The sequence below is a fragment of the Daldinia caldariorum genome (genome assembly GCF_022478825.1).
Source record: "Daldinia caldariorum strain CBS 122874 unplaced genomic scaffold F4812scaffold_2, whole genome shotgun sequence".
In the NCBI taxonomy this organism is placed as follows: domain Eukaryota; kingdom Fungi; phylum Ascomycota; class Sordariomycetes; order Xylariales; family Hypoxylaceae; genus Daldinia; species Daldinia caldariorum.
In genome coordinates this window covers 612,714-626,080 of record NW_025953038.1, presented here as the reverse complement: position 1 = coordinate 626,080, position 13,367 = coordinate 612,714, and the positions used below count along the sequence as shown (strand labels likewise).

General features: G+C 47.6%; 3 protein-coding genes across 3 annotated transcripts; all 3 read left to right on the top strand.

Moving 5' to 3' along the window:
• The first annotated feature begins 344 nt into the window (after positions 1–344).
• F4812DRAFT_168538 (uncharacterized protein) lies at positions 345–1,688 on the top strand. The gene is made up of 3 exons (XM_047929911.1): positions 345–613; positions 687–1,500; positions 1,568–1,688. Exons 2-3 carry the CDS (start codon positions 724–726, stop codon positions 1,580–1,582), a joined length of 792 nt encoding a protein of 263 aa, XP_047793480.1. The 5' UTR covers positions 345–613; positions 687–723; the 3' UTR covers positions 1,583–1,688.
• Positions 1,689–3,095: 1,407 nt separating this feature from the next.
• F4812DRAFT_168520 (uncharacterized protein) lies at positions 3,096–5,830 on the top strand. Its single transcript, XM_047929910.1, has 6 exons — positions 3,096–3,601; positions 3,660–4,480; positions 4,533–4,728; positions 4,781–5,122; positions 5,189–5,293; positions 5,348–5,830. The coding sequence occupies exons 1-5, from the start codon at positions 3,215–3,217 to the stop codon at positions 5,237–5,239; spliced, it is 1,797 nt and encodes a 598-aa protein (XP_047793479.1). The 5' UTR covers positions 3,096–3,214; the 3' UTR covers positions 5,240–5,293; positions 5,348–5,830.
• Positions 5,831–7,397: 1,567 nt separating this feature from the next.
• Positions 7,398–9,513, top strand: F4812DRAFT_168457 (uncharacterized protein). The gene is made up of 4 exons (XM_047929909.1): positions 7,398–7,998; positions 8,081–8,354; positions 8,420–8,832; positions 8,950–9,513. Exons 1-4 carry the CDS (start codon positions 7,670–7,672, stop codon positions 9,503–9,505), a joined length of 1,572 nt encoding a protein of 523 aa, XP_047793478.1. The 5' UTR covers positions 7,398–7,669; the 3' UTR covers positions 9,506–9,513.
• The last annotated feature ends 3,854 nt before the right edge of the window (positions 9,514–13,367 follow it).

Genomic DNA, 13,367 nt, shown 5'->3' with positions numbered 1-13,367 from the left:
TGAACACGCGTTGACCAGTCCCTTCAACTTGTTCAGTACTGACGAGGGACAATCCGATGGGCAATCCGAGGGGTAACTCAGGCTTCGATCCAGCTTGAGACCATTCGCGCCCGACAAAATCTATTGGTTTAAGATACCTAAGGTACCTACCTAATGCAAACCGACTCGTAGATAATCTCATGAACTGATTAGTCCTTAAGGTCACTTCTTGATTGTCCCTAAATACATCCTCTTTCCTCGCCCTGCATCACTTCTTTCAACGTCTTTCTTTTTTCTCATTACTATTTAAAACTTCTAGAACCAACCGGTTCTTCACCACTTTCCTTGTCCCGTCACCTTTGATTCACGTGGATTCTTATTGTCCTTGAAGGACGTACATAATAGCAATATCTTTTCGCCTAATCCATTGTGGTGAATTTTTATAAAACTTAACAATACCATTCGGTATTCGGTACTTTATTATTCTTTTCCTTCGACCACAACTTTTTCGTTCGACTTCTTTCCTTCAATCACCTTCGTTCCATCGACTTCGATTAGATCTGCGAGCCAGATCCCCGGTATACCAAAGGAAAAAAAAACGTAGATACGCAACAAGCTGCTGGCAGTTTCAACAGTTGGTCTTCCGAGTTCTTATAATTTCCAACTATGCTGCCTAAGTTGCGCAACGCTAATGCTTATACACCCAGGGACACGACCCTAGGTCTTGCAAAGTTCACCGACAAGATGGGTATCAAGTCTAGTTCCGGATTCCAAGGCTCCGCCTTTATTATCCTTCAGGTTATCCGTGCTTGTAATCTTGCTGTCCTGCTGGCCGTTATCTTCGTCTCGGGGGTCATGATGTACTTCGCCAAGATGCCCAACGGCTTCCAGTTCTTCAACGACGTCTCCCTCGCCTTCGTTATCGCCGTCGCCGGCCTCCTGTTCTGGAGCGAACTACCAATCAAGACGGGTAAGGCGATGATTACCCGAAACTGGCCGGCAATCGGTGAAGACCGCGGCTTTACCTGGCTCGGCATCGCTATGATTGTCATTGGATGCCATCATCTCGGCGCGCTCAGCAACAGGACTTACGACAACGAGGAAGTGCCTTTCCAGGTCTGGCAGGCTATCATGGCGTCCGGCATCATCGCAATCGCATTTGGCGTTACTAACGTCATTGCCTCGTTCGTCTTCAGCAACCGGGCGAGCGGCGTGCATGCCCGAGAGGTCCGCAACAACGGCGCCATCACCCGAGACGTCAACTTCACCGAGGAGTACGAGAGCTACCGAAGCAACTCGATCCGCAAGGAGAAGAAGAAGAGCCGATTCTCCCTCTTCGCTAGGGGCAACTCCAAGCCTAAGATCAGCCACCCGATGCCCCATGACGTCGAGTTCGGACACGGCGATGATCACCTCCCCATCGACGACCGCAGCAGTCCCATCATCCCGGACGTGAAGCGTCCCCCCACCGCCCTGCACCCCGCCTACAACGCCGGATCAAGGTCAAGCCGGTACAGCGAAGCAAGTCATCTCAACCGTTTTGATGACAATAGGTTTTGAAACTAATCGGTTTTGTGATGTTTTTTAGTCCGCGTATTCCTAAGCGTTTAAGGCATTGATAGGTGTTTCAGTGAGATGATGATGAAGGCGGCGTTTGGGTATGGGTATGGATTTGGCTTTGGCTTTAGCGATTTCGGATATACCCAAGATTCTGGACAGCGGACATGATTTTTTTGCTTTTTTTTTAAAAAAAAACCTCCTACTGTACGAAGTAGTAGCATACATTAGTAACTGCCATAATTAAGTAGGACAGCGATGACGATGATTATTCAATTTGAGTTTTTTTTTTTCCATTATAAACGTATTTGGGTAGCTAATGTAATGTGTAAACCTGTCACAATGGAATTATACCAACTGTGCACTTGTACGTACGTGATTCCGTACCTTTTATCTACATATGTACGGATCCATAGCACGTGACTGGGTCAAGGTTAGGTAGCCGCGATATTTGATAATCAGGCAAGTGCCTAACATATGTACCTCTAGTAGTACCTAAATGAGAATGTACTGCGTACCTTTCAATCGTTACATTTCGTCAACAAGCTAAGCGTTCTCATTAGCCTACGTCCTTCTTCAACCTTTTATTTCTTTCAATTCCCCCCAACTTCAACATGACAGTTCAATTTCCATAAATTATTGCACTCTTCGCACCATTTTCTCGCGGCGGATTGACGGGATTACTTGCGACAGCTTTTTTCCCTCGAATAATCATCGAGCTGTGAGAATCTTTAACTGGTCCACCACAAATCAAATTTCCCCATCTACCGATGAGGCATCAACCACCTTACGATTCGGTTCATTCGCGATCGCGCGCGTCCATCTCGCTCGTCAGTCATCTACAAGATTAAGTATCGTTTGACGGAAACACGGTATTGCATACTGCTTAATCCCGTAGCCCTTTGGCGTAGAAGGATCTTGGGAAAGACAATGCTTTGAGCTCTGATAATCTCTTAATACCTACTACTACCAGGCAATTTCTTGTGCCCTCTTCGGGAAACTGGTGAAGCCAGGCAGGAGTGGTCCTATCTTACAATTCTCGTGCCTTTTGTTTTCCTTTTTTTCTTCTCTTCTGGTGGGAAATATTGAGGAGGGGCATTTGTCTGCATATTGCCTTTGTGACATCTATACAATCTTAGATTGGGTCATTGTTCTTCCACACGTGCAGGTGGCAGAAAAAGCGGCGATTTCAGAGTTCTCTCCTCACTTTATTACATCGCGAGGCTACCCTCGTTAGTACATCAATTCAATCCTCGCGTGCTTGCATATATTAAGCAATCATGTCCAACGAATCCGAGTCTGAGGCGGTAGCCCAGGACTTTCGAGATGCTCTTGAAGATCTTCAAAGTTTCGATAGAACGGAAATTAGCACCTTGACCGTAATCGCAAGAGAGAACACCGAACACGCGCATGCCATCTCTGGCGCCCTTCAGGATCATATCAAACGAGTGGGTTAACTTTCTTCTCTCTGCGCCGACTACATAGTAGACGGTATCAGCATTCTCCCGTCGTCACATCGCCTACTAGTTCGTTTCAAGTATATTCCAAGAGCATACTAATAGTAATCTAGGTGATCCCCCAAAAGAAACTACCTGCCCTGTATGTTCTCGACTCTATCGTAAAGAATGTGGGTACACCATATACGCTGTACTTCGGCCGAAAGCTCTATCAGACCTTTATGGATGCCTACGCATCCGTTGATATGCCTACCCGACGCAAGATGGATGAAATGCTTAGGACCTGGAAGGGACCCATCGCTGGTTCGCTTGATACCCGACCTGTTTTCCCTCCGGATGTCACGCGTCCTATCGAAAACGCACTTATTAAGGCGAGGACAGCACATCTCCAAGCGCAGCAGAAACATCAACAAGGTCAGCAACAGTTGCTTGGACGTGGTAGGCCGGCAAACCAGGGGGTACCATATCGAGAGACGCCTACTCCGCCAGGCTACCATCCGCCTCCTCAGGCTAACGGCTATCCCGCTCAGCCTCCCATAGCTAATTCTAACGGTCCATCTTATGGTAGCTCGAGCCAACTGCCTCCGGCGACTTACCCGCCTCACCCCGTAAGTTCCCAAGCCTACCTATATAATATAGTTTGACCATTCCTAATATCCTGCTCAGAGTCAACCACAGCCTACGAGGTCAACACCTCAACCTACGCCGGGATTAATGGCCTTCCAACGCCCCCAGCTAGGAGGCTATGGCGCACCACAGGCTGGAATCAGCATAGATGCTTTGAATAATGACATCCAGGGACTGATTACGGCCTCCAAGGCCCAAATCGCACTGAACCCGCATGACCCTAGTATACAGACAAGGTTGAAGGCGCTCGTGGATTTGCAAACTATACTACAAACGCAGAACCTGCCACAAGATCAGTTAGTGCTTGTTAAGAATCAAATTGCTGATCTTGCCGTGACTATAAAAGCACCCCAATCACAAACACCTACTCCCACGCCTATCCCTCAACCTCAATTACAACCACAACCAGCACCCGTAGCAGTAGCTCCCCCGCCGGCAGCGGCGCCAAAGGTTTCTCTAGATTCGTTGTTTGGTGCAGGTACCCTAGCCGCTTTAATGGCACGAAACTCTGTCACGCCTCAAGCGTCTTCACCTTACCACCCTCCTGCACCTGTCGCTATTCATACTCCGCCTCCACTATCACAACCAAAACCAGTTGAACCTAAGAAACCAGTCACCGCACATCAACCACCACCTCCTTCTGACCCTATGGCACTCATGAATATGCTGAGACAAGCTGGCTTGCTCCCGAGCACGGTACCGGCTAGTAGTTCGACACCTGTCTCTCATCCAACACCTTCAAATTCATTTCCAATTGCCTTTAACACCCCGGCTACGGTCCCGGTCATTCAACACGTTCGCCCTTCTACTATCGAAGGTCTTACAAGTGATATCATTCTGAGAGCATCGTCTCTTAAGCAGTACGTTTCTTTCGGAATATATGTGTATAAGTTTAAACTAACGGGCTTGTAGATTTCGCCCCCAACTGTTGCCCTTTCTGTTTGAATCTCTAGGACCTCAATGCACACAGTGCGGGCGACGATTTCCGAAGGACGAAGAGGGAAAGAAGAAGAAGACGGCCCATATGGACTGGCATTTCCGGGTGAACCAGCGTACCGCCGAAGCTGAGAAGCGAGGACAACACCGAAGCTGGTTAGTCGATGAAGTGGTAAGTATTCTACCCGAACTGTGCCTCGCAACTACGGTACTAATTCGATCAGGATTGGATCAAAACGAGGGAGATCGTCGACAAGGATTACGTGGCCCCATCAGGGGATTCTAATTCGGCCTCAGGCGGCTTCGCCCCTAAAGAGCCCCAGTTGCAGTATATTCCGGTGCCTGATGATCCTAGCTTAGCAAATAGCGTTTGTAGCATTTGCCAGGAGAAGTTTGAGACGAGGTGGCTAGATAAGCAACAGGAGTTTGTGTGGCCCGATGCTATGAAAGTAGGCGAGAAGATATATCATGCTAGCTGTTATAAAGAAGCGTTTAAGGACGGCGGAAACACGCCGGTGTATTCCAGAGGCACTCCTGAGCCAGTAACAGGGAAAAGGAAAGCCGAGGTAAGTTTTGACATATTGCAGCACTAAATCGTAGAGCATCTGTTTTTGGTACTAATGCATAACAAGCAGGATGACTTGGTTTCTACACGAAGTAAGATAAAGGTGGAAGCTACGTAGGACGTACGCTCTGGTCCTGAAACCCTTAATCCATCGTGTTCTGTATCGAAACGCGTACGTGTGATCCGCTCCGGCGTCGTCCGTTTGAGTACTCACTCCAGCCCAAAGAGCTATAAACCGGCACAATCCAGCCCGTTGAAGAACTGTACCTAATAAGGAATTGACTGTCTACGCCTTAGACACTATGGATAGATTAGGTAGCTCTGGTTTTCACGGGTTTTGCTCGCGGCCTCATTGGGTTGCGGCTACGGCTGCGGACAGCAGGATAGACATTCGGTTGTGTGCCCTACTCGTCTCCTGGAAGGGACTCTATTGGCAGGTAGAACGATAATAAATACAGAACAGCGATCATAGTTCGTTTGTATCCATTTCTCTTGGTGACTTTATGTCTGCCTTTTCTGTCGCCATGGTAACCCTACCGCGTGTGCTATGAGGTTGGAGCGTAGCGGAAGCTAATGCGGACTGCAAGAGACTGGTTTTAGATGTAATGATATATACCTACCTACCTAGGTACCTAGGTAGGCATGCTCACGTTCCAAGTAGCTTTGGGGTTAGTTCGCTATGCTTCGGGAATTAAACACTCAGTTGCCTAAGATATGCGCAAGTTGGCCCAACAGAACTATAACCCAAGAAGGAAAATACTCGACTGACAAGCGTACCTGGCCGAAAGAGAATTGGATTAATTGGATGATGAACGATACCGTCGTAGCGATGCGTATGCGATGTAAGTTCTTTTAGTGAAAGTAAGGAGCCAACGGCTGGCTTGTAGTCTATCTTTGTATTTCTTTTTTCCCCCTAATGTGGTGTGAAAATGGGCAGCGGGTCTCGACTTATCTGCGCCCTTAGCCCATCCATGCAGGCAACTATCATGGGAGAGGAGTATCAAGTGCGAGTCTATCCGTTCAAGGCGATAATGTTATAACGATTTTATTAAGTACCTAGATAAGAAATAGGAGACATATACGATCGTAAAGAAGCGGAACTTCTCATGGGGACTCCTATCGAGGTGGGATGGGAATGGTTCAATGGGCTGGGGGATGGGCATGCGAATATATAAGGGCAATAACCCACGCGAGATATAAGGGAATATGACAGGTACCTACCTAGAGTGTAGACCCCGCGAACACTCGCTATTTAAGTGGGAGCTACTGGAACTACCTATCAATATGGCAAATTCAACCCGCGACGGGGTTCCATTGAACTAAGGGGGCAGGCCTAACAGCAGGTGTTCCCTCAACCGGCGTCGTCCAACCACCTTCGAACTTGACCTCCACCGATAAAGCAGACCCTTACGATGTTGCGATTATAGAGACAGGCTACGCAAGTTTATCTGCCGCCCGCGACCTTTCAGCAGCCGGCTTCGAAAGTCCTGGTTCTAAAAGCACGAAATCGTATCGGCGGTCGCACGTTTTCAACTGATATCCGGGGGTGCCCGTTCGGATTAGGCGGGACCTGGGGGCATTGGTATCGGCCGTTCGTCTGGAGGGAATCATCGCGATATAACCTCGCGAACGGGGACTGGGCCGGCGGGTGGAGAGGATGCATTGACGGGGCGAATGAGGAAGGGAGCAGGGCTAGTAAGGAAGTGTCGGACGAGTTCAAGCGCGAAGAAGCGTGGAGAGAGCAATAGCATTAGCAGCATCACCATTACCGAGATGCACTCCCGGTAATGACATCGGTGTTTTGTGCTGATGCCAGCAGTCTCATATGGCTTTTGGGTTAGGCATGCTATATTATTATTAGGAGGAGGACGGACAATGGGCTACTTTTACGACTACCTAGCCTAATAGTGATACTATACGTAAAAAGTCTATCTGTTCGATATTCATAATGTCATAACGGAGATTTAGGTAGGTAAGGAGTTATCTCCAGACATCTCGATCCTCAACGGCTTACACAGATTTGTCGATGGTGTGTATTAGCTATAACGTCTATTTCAAACTACTTTGAAGATCATGATGACTATCTACTCAACGCGTTACACGAGGTAGAATATGTCTAAAATAGGATTACATACCTGTCTTCGTGTTGGTTTGTTTCTGTCTTTCTTGATATCGGGGATAGGTCGTAAGTGATAGGTACCTAAATTTATTCACGATATAGTTAATGCTATGCTTATGAAAAGGAGCGGGACCGAACGGTGGTACCCGGGACCGGCCGTAAGCATTAGCCAGCCTTATTTGATGGGGAACCTTTAAATTTCCATCCCACATGCAAGGGACCACAACCACGATCCATCATCCAGGTGTCTGATGATGTCATAGCCCAAACAGGGGCTAACAAACAAAGGCACCCCTCAGATCACAATCAGGTACCTACTATGTGAGGTACCTACCTCATAATGCAACCTCAATTTACATCCCGTCGTTACCCCTATGACCTATTTATTAATACCTACCAAAAACTACCTAAATTAATACCTAAACGCGAATGGCAGTAATGTCGTTTCGCTTAGAGCCGGTATGGCTATTAACGCTACTCTCAACCAGGACTGTCCTGGCAGCCCTTGCGGTACCGGCTGTGCATCCTATGATCACACCAGCTCCCGACCTAAGTAACCGAGCCATAGACCGCCGCTTGGACGTCGGCAGTTATGTCAACAGCTTAATAGATAGCCTCGGGAGCGACGTCTCGAGCTATGTAGCGTCAGGCGTGCCTCAATTCTTCCAGGACTTCCCTAGTGGCGAGGCCGTCGCGAGCTCCCTTGGAATTCACAACTCGGACCTGGATGCTAAGCCTACCCAGGTTCTAAATATCCCGTAAGGATACCTAGAATATCTCCCAGTGTAATACTTCACCGCAATAGAGATAACTTCACTGCTAACGAGGGGTGTGCTTCAGAGCATATGCAAACTGGACTGAAGATGGATGGAATGTTCGTGTACATGGCAATGTATATAAGCAGCCCGATATTTCGGAGGAGAAACTCAACGACCTAACCGATGTGTTTCTCGTCGATACCGATATTGATGAGTTGTCTATTCCAGAGCAGAGGCAAGCTCGGAATTTAACAGCCTCCATATTCGTCGTTCAGCAGGGAGATATGAATGTCACTATCGACTTTGTGAATGACGTTGATGTTCGTCCGGATGCGAGCGGTGGTGTGATCAATGCCGTGAGTTGACTAAGTCTCAGCAGACTAAAGATACCTATTGCCGGTCTACTAACAAATAAAACCAGGAAGGCGGGGTCCAATCCATTGGCCTTCCCTATAAAACAACAGCCGAAGGTGATTTTGACGCCTTCGTCATTCTTCAGAACACGACTGGCCCCAACAATGGACACCTAATGGCCGGCAATGCGACTTCATCCATCCAGGCCCTCAACATGTACGCTAGAGGTACGGACACGGGGAACGCGACGGCCTACCTGGTGCCTCCCGAAGGCTTCACGATCATCTCCGATATCGACGACATTCTCCGCGTCACCAAGATCTACGATCCGAAGGAAGGCCTTTTGAACTCGTTTGCGAGAGAGTTCACTCCCTGGATGAATATGCCCGAGATCTACGCCAATTGGTCTGCTACGATCCCCAATTTCCACTTCCACTACCTTACTACGACGCCGGAACAGGCGACCAGGAATTACATGGAGTAAGTACCTACTTAACCTCCCTTTTACACTCTTACTCCATTGTTGGGGGTCAGGGGCGACCGATAAGGGGAAACGGTTTACCTTAGGTTGGGTAGGTACCAGACTAACGACATCAGGTTCATCTACAAGACGTACCCGCTCGGCTCCTTCGACACGCGGCCGCTCAACTTCTCGGACGTGTCGGCGACGCTGTCGATCCGGCAGGCGCTGCTGGACAAGATCTTCCAGACGTTCCCACGGCGGCGGTTCGTGCTGGTGGCGGACACGTCCAACTCGGACGTGATGCGGGACTACCCGCGGCTCGCGCGCGACTACCCGGGCCAGGTCCAGTGCATCTTCCTGCGCAACACGAGCGCGACCGACGGCTCGGACCTGTTCCCGTACGACACCTCCGGGTTCGAGGGCCTCGACCAGAGCCGGTACATGTTCTTCGTGACGCCGGACGACTTGAAGGGCGTGGATATCGTCGGCGGGGACTGCCACAATCGGGCTGTCGTGCAGAATGTTACGTTTGGGTACCAGTGGCGAGGTGGTGGGGAAGAGGAGGACGACAGCGACAATAACAACAAGGAATCGGGGTCGTCGACGTTGTTGGGGTCGTGGAAGGGCGCGTGGGGTTGGGCGTTGGTGGTAACCGCGCTGTTTGTGGCTCTTGGATTTGGGATGGGTTAGCATGGGTGCGCTGTGTTATTGGGGGGGTAGAACGAAGTATGCTGCTTGTTTATGACTTACGTTAAAAAAGACTGAATATAATCTGGATAGCTTCTTACTTGGTATCCCCTGGTGATTCCTACTTGGTACCCATCTATTGAGGGTTGGATGTAAGAAGGAAATCTCTGTACATACAAGTCCGTTCAATAAGTTGATTCGAGCCGTAGGTAGCGGCACCGGCCAACTCACGAAGGAAACACTCCATCGCGACATTGGCGTATTGTATTGGTTTGATGTGTATGTGTTCCGGTTCTAGTCCCTGTTGTACACCGTCCATTTCGGTTTCCGGCATCTTTGAATATGTCTCTTAGTAGATAGCGCATCACCACTCGCAGCGATCTCGCCCCCAGGTCAGAATACCTATTAGACTAGCTTAAAGGTATACAGTTGCGTCTAGATTCCCACGTCTTCTTGGCGCGTCATGTGTCGACTACCATGGGATTAGGGACGGAATCCGAGAAAGCGGCGGGATTTGTCCGTCTCATGTCCATAGCGGAGGAAACACGTTGTGATAGCTCGAGATAGTAACGTATACCGTATACCGAAGGCTTGCGAGCAGAACTAACGTCAAATTTGTCGAGTAGATGCCTGGGCTTGTAGTAATGGCCTCATCTCCATCCATTCCGTTGGATTCTCAGCATCCTAAGTATCTCGAGCTCGACCTACCTAGTGATATGCTGACACGAACTTTGGGATCATTGGTTCTTGGCGGTATCGATTCGATATTATGAGCATGCTCCGCGCCATTCCGGTTGTCGCCACGTCACGGAAGTAGGCTTATTCGCAAAATCGAGTGTTCGGGTTCCACTACCTAATAGTGGTATCGACGAGCATAGGGGTATTATATGAAGTTAGGGGCGACGTGGTTACTAGTTAGACCTCCTCTATAACCGGTAGTGTTAGCGGCTAGTTAATTACTCCTCATTCTAAGCTTGGGCTAGGCTGTACTGTACATACGAGGAAGAGAAGAATCAGTCGTGAATATTCCCCACGCTGTCGAGCTTTTGTGATGAAGTCGGCAAATTTTGCTGATGGAAGGGGTATGTGTTGACTGTTGCGATTCGTAGTTTTCACGCCTGAAAGGGGGTATCGGATCGTTATAGCCCTAGTAAGACCTGTTCTACTAGTGATGTAATTCTAATAGGTACAACCGCTACCAAATTAAGCAGAGAGGCAGATATCGCTTCCAGCAGCACTTTGCAATCTCTAGCTAGGATTATGTAAAGCACCATGTTTTAGTAATTAATTTTTTGCATACTCCTTTTGCGCCAATTTTGCGTAGTTGTGTCAATCATCTTGCCACATTCGGCGTTACATGACAATTTCGGGAATAGGGGAAGCCTCTCTACCCAGTTGGTAGGTAATCAATTTTTCCCCATCGTACTCTCAACGAGTAGGAATTAGGGATCCCCGTAAGTTGTGCCAATCATGGGCTCGTAGTCTTCAGCATAGTTATATCTGGCTTCCCGCTTACAGGCAAGTTTCTGCTAGGTGATAAGGAATTGAAGATCGTTTAGAGCATAGGTAAACCGAGGGCCCCCCCCCGTGTGGTGGACCACAAGAGCCCGACTTTAGGAATATCCTGTACCAATGTACTCTTCTATTTCAGCCAAAACATTTCCTATCCAAGTAATCCTTATGTTAGCTAATCCGACACAATATCCCTCCTAAAGTCGGGCACATAGCGGTTTAGAGTCCTATTGCCAAGTAAGGGAGACCTTATACATCATAGTTAAGCCACCAATCTGACTGCTACCCGGATCTCTGTGACGCAGCTATGCGGAAGTCTTCTTACATTTGACCTATCAGTAGTCATTTTATCGGTAATTCTCGATCGTCGATCATTGCCTGCTCGAAAATTGCTTCGGCGGTAGGAAACATACAACCATTGGGCCTTTCAACTCCCGAGTCTCGCTAATCCGGAAGGCTAGAACTTTCGTGTAATCCAGGTGACAATGGACATATATGGCAGCACGTCTTTCTCACAAACATTGCACAAACTAAACCTAAGGTACAGCTGTATCTGATCATTGGATCAACCTTTGAAGCGGCAGAACTCGTGTGGTTACATTCGTCTCAATCCTTCGACCAACACCAGGCTATCCAAACGAATCTGATATCAAGGGATAGGCCGGAGTGTCCAACTGACACCCCTATTTTGAGATAACCGGAAAGTACGTGTAGGATCCCGTCGCTGGCAGCTTACAATGAGCAGCCAATGCCAAAACCCCCAATGCATCCCTACTTAGAACTAGTCGGACATTGCTTGAATGACTCTTAGCAAACCTACAGATTAAGACCTAGTTGAGCCGAGGGGTTATAATAGGATACAATATGAAATAAAAACGTGTTGAAGAGCTTCGCGAAGTGTATACATTCAAGTAGCATCAAGGCTTCTGACCAATCATATACTCCTAAGCAACTCGCCCTAGGTGTGGCTTAAAAGGTACAGCCTGATACAGAGCGAATGGAAATCCGACTTTCGGGCCAAGAAGATTAGGCACACTCCTATCAAGGAGTCCCAGTTAATTTCCAATATATTCTACACAGTACAATGGGTAGTACCGATTATGTATACCTTACAATCCCGTATCATCCCTTTTTCTGAAAGGTTTTCTTAGACCATCTAGCGGAAGCTTTGCTCCTGTCGACCATCTACATGCCTATTTTACTAGACCGCTAATCAAAACCCTATTGATACCGTAGCACCTAGAACACCCACTATGCTATGGTACGGCGAATCAACATGATCTCGTCGTTCGGTGGAAACTCCGAGTTCCTTCGTTTAATGAGGAAAACGAAGTTGACGCCACATTCTTGGATAAGTGGCTTCTCGCCTTTTACCTAGGAGTTCTAGTTTAGAACCAGTAAGGACAACAGGGATGAAAGAACCCCGTATATGCTAGTAGCCCGTCCCGACGTTATTCATAGCCCTTCTAAATGGCGTGACTGCCTCTTTCCCAATTTACTCGTCTTGTGATATCGCGATTGATCGGTCTCATTAGCGTTGAATATGGGGCGTTGGCATACTAGCTAGTAGGAGATATCACCCAATAATCAAAACTACCTGCCAAATAGAATTAGAATTTGTAACGCGCTTTGTACTCTCTGATTATTGATTGGTTTATTTAACCTAACAGATAATATGTCAGGTATCCACGATAATAATTAGTAGCGTTGCCCATCCCTTCGCGATATGATCTATGATCTACCGTATGCCAATCATATCGGAGCATCTTCGTCCATGGCTTCATGTAAATATACGTATATTTCCAGGAAGTATTACCGAAACATAGAATGTGACATCGATTTGCAAAATGCAAATATCTTATTAAGCCACCTGGTTTGGAGTGGCCCCTATCGGCCCCTTTCCGTGATGCGAAGTAGGTAAAGGTAGGATGGCATAGAAAAAAAAAAGTTCTTACTAGCCATCACATCACAGGCTTATCTTTTCTAGCACTACTCTATGCAGCTTATTTGCTTCAAGTAAGTGTTTGTTTACATTTGTAAAATTCTGGTTTTAACCCCATATATGACGTGGGTATTTAGCCTCTGTTACGGTGTTATCATATTATCATAGTTCTTAGGCCAGTTATATAAAGAAACTGGCGGGGAACACTGCTAGGTATACTTCATAATTGAGTTGCTATCCATTCACTTAAATTTGCTGGTTCATGTTTCTATAGACAGTCGCGTAGTAACGCGTAAAGTGTTGAATGATAACTGTACGTACTATGTATGTATTTCTGTTAGGTAGACCTACATCATGATGATGCTATCGAAGGTTGTATCGTCATCGACTCTGTGGCGGCAGTTAGTAGGC

Excerpts from the sequence above, each read along its gene's own strand:
- F4812DRAFT_168457 (XM_047929909.1), top strand. The coding sequence starts at position 7,670 with ATGGCAGTAATGTCGTTTCGCTTAGAGCCGGTATGGCTATTAACGCTA. Across the intron at positions 7,999-8,080 it reads ACCCAGGTTCTAAATATCCC|AGCATATGCAAACTGGACTG; the intron begins GTAAGGATACCT and ends GGTGTGCTTCAG. Across the intron at positions 8,355-8,419 it reads GCGGTGGTGTGATCAATGCC|GAAGGCGGGGTCCAATCCAT; the intron begins GTGAGTTGACTA and ends AAATAAAACCAG.
- F4812DRAFT_168520 (XM_047929910.1), top strand. The coding sequence starts at position 3,215 with ATGGATGCCTACGCATCCGTTGATATGCCTACCCGACGCAAGATGGAT. Across the intron at positions 4,729-4,780 it reads GCTGGTTAGTCGATGAAGTG|GATTGGATCAAAACGAGGGA; the intron begins GTAAGTATTCTA and ends TAATTCGATCAG. Across the intron at positions 5,123-5,188 it reads CAGGGAAAAGGAAAGCCGAG|CAGGATGACTTGGTTTCTAC; the intron begins GTAAGTTTTGAC and ends ATGCATAACAAG.
- F4812DRAFT_168538 (XM_047929911.1), top strand. The coding sequence starts at position 724 with ATGGGTATCAAGTCTAGTTCCGGATTCCAAGGCTCCGCCTTTATTATC.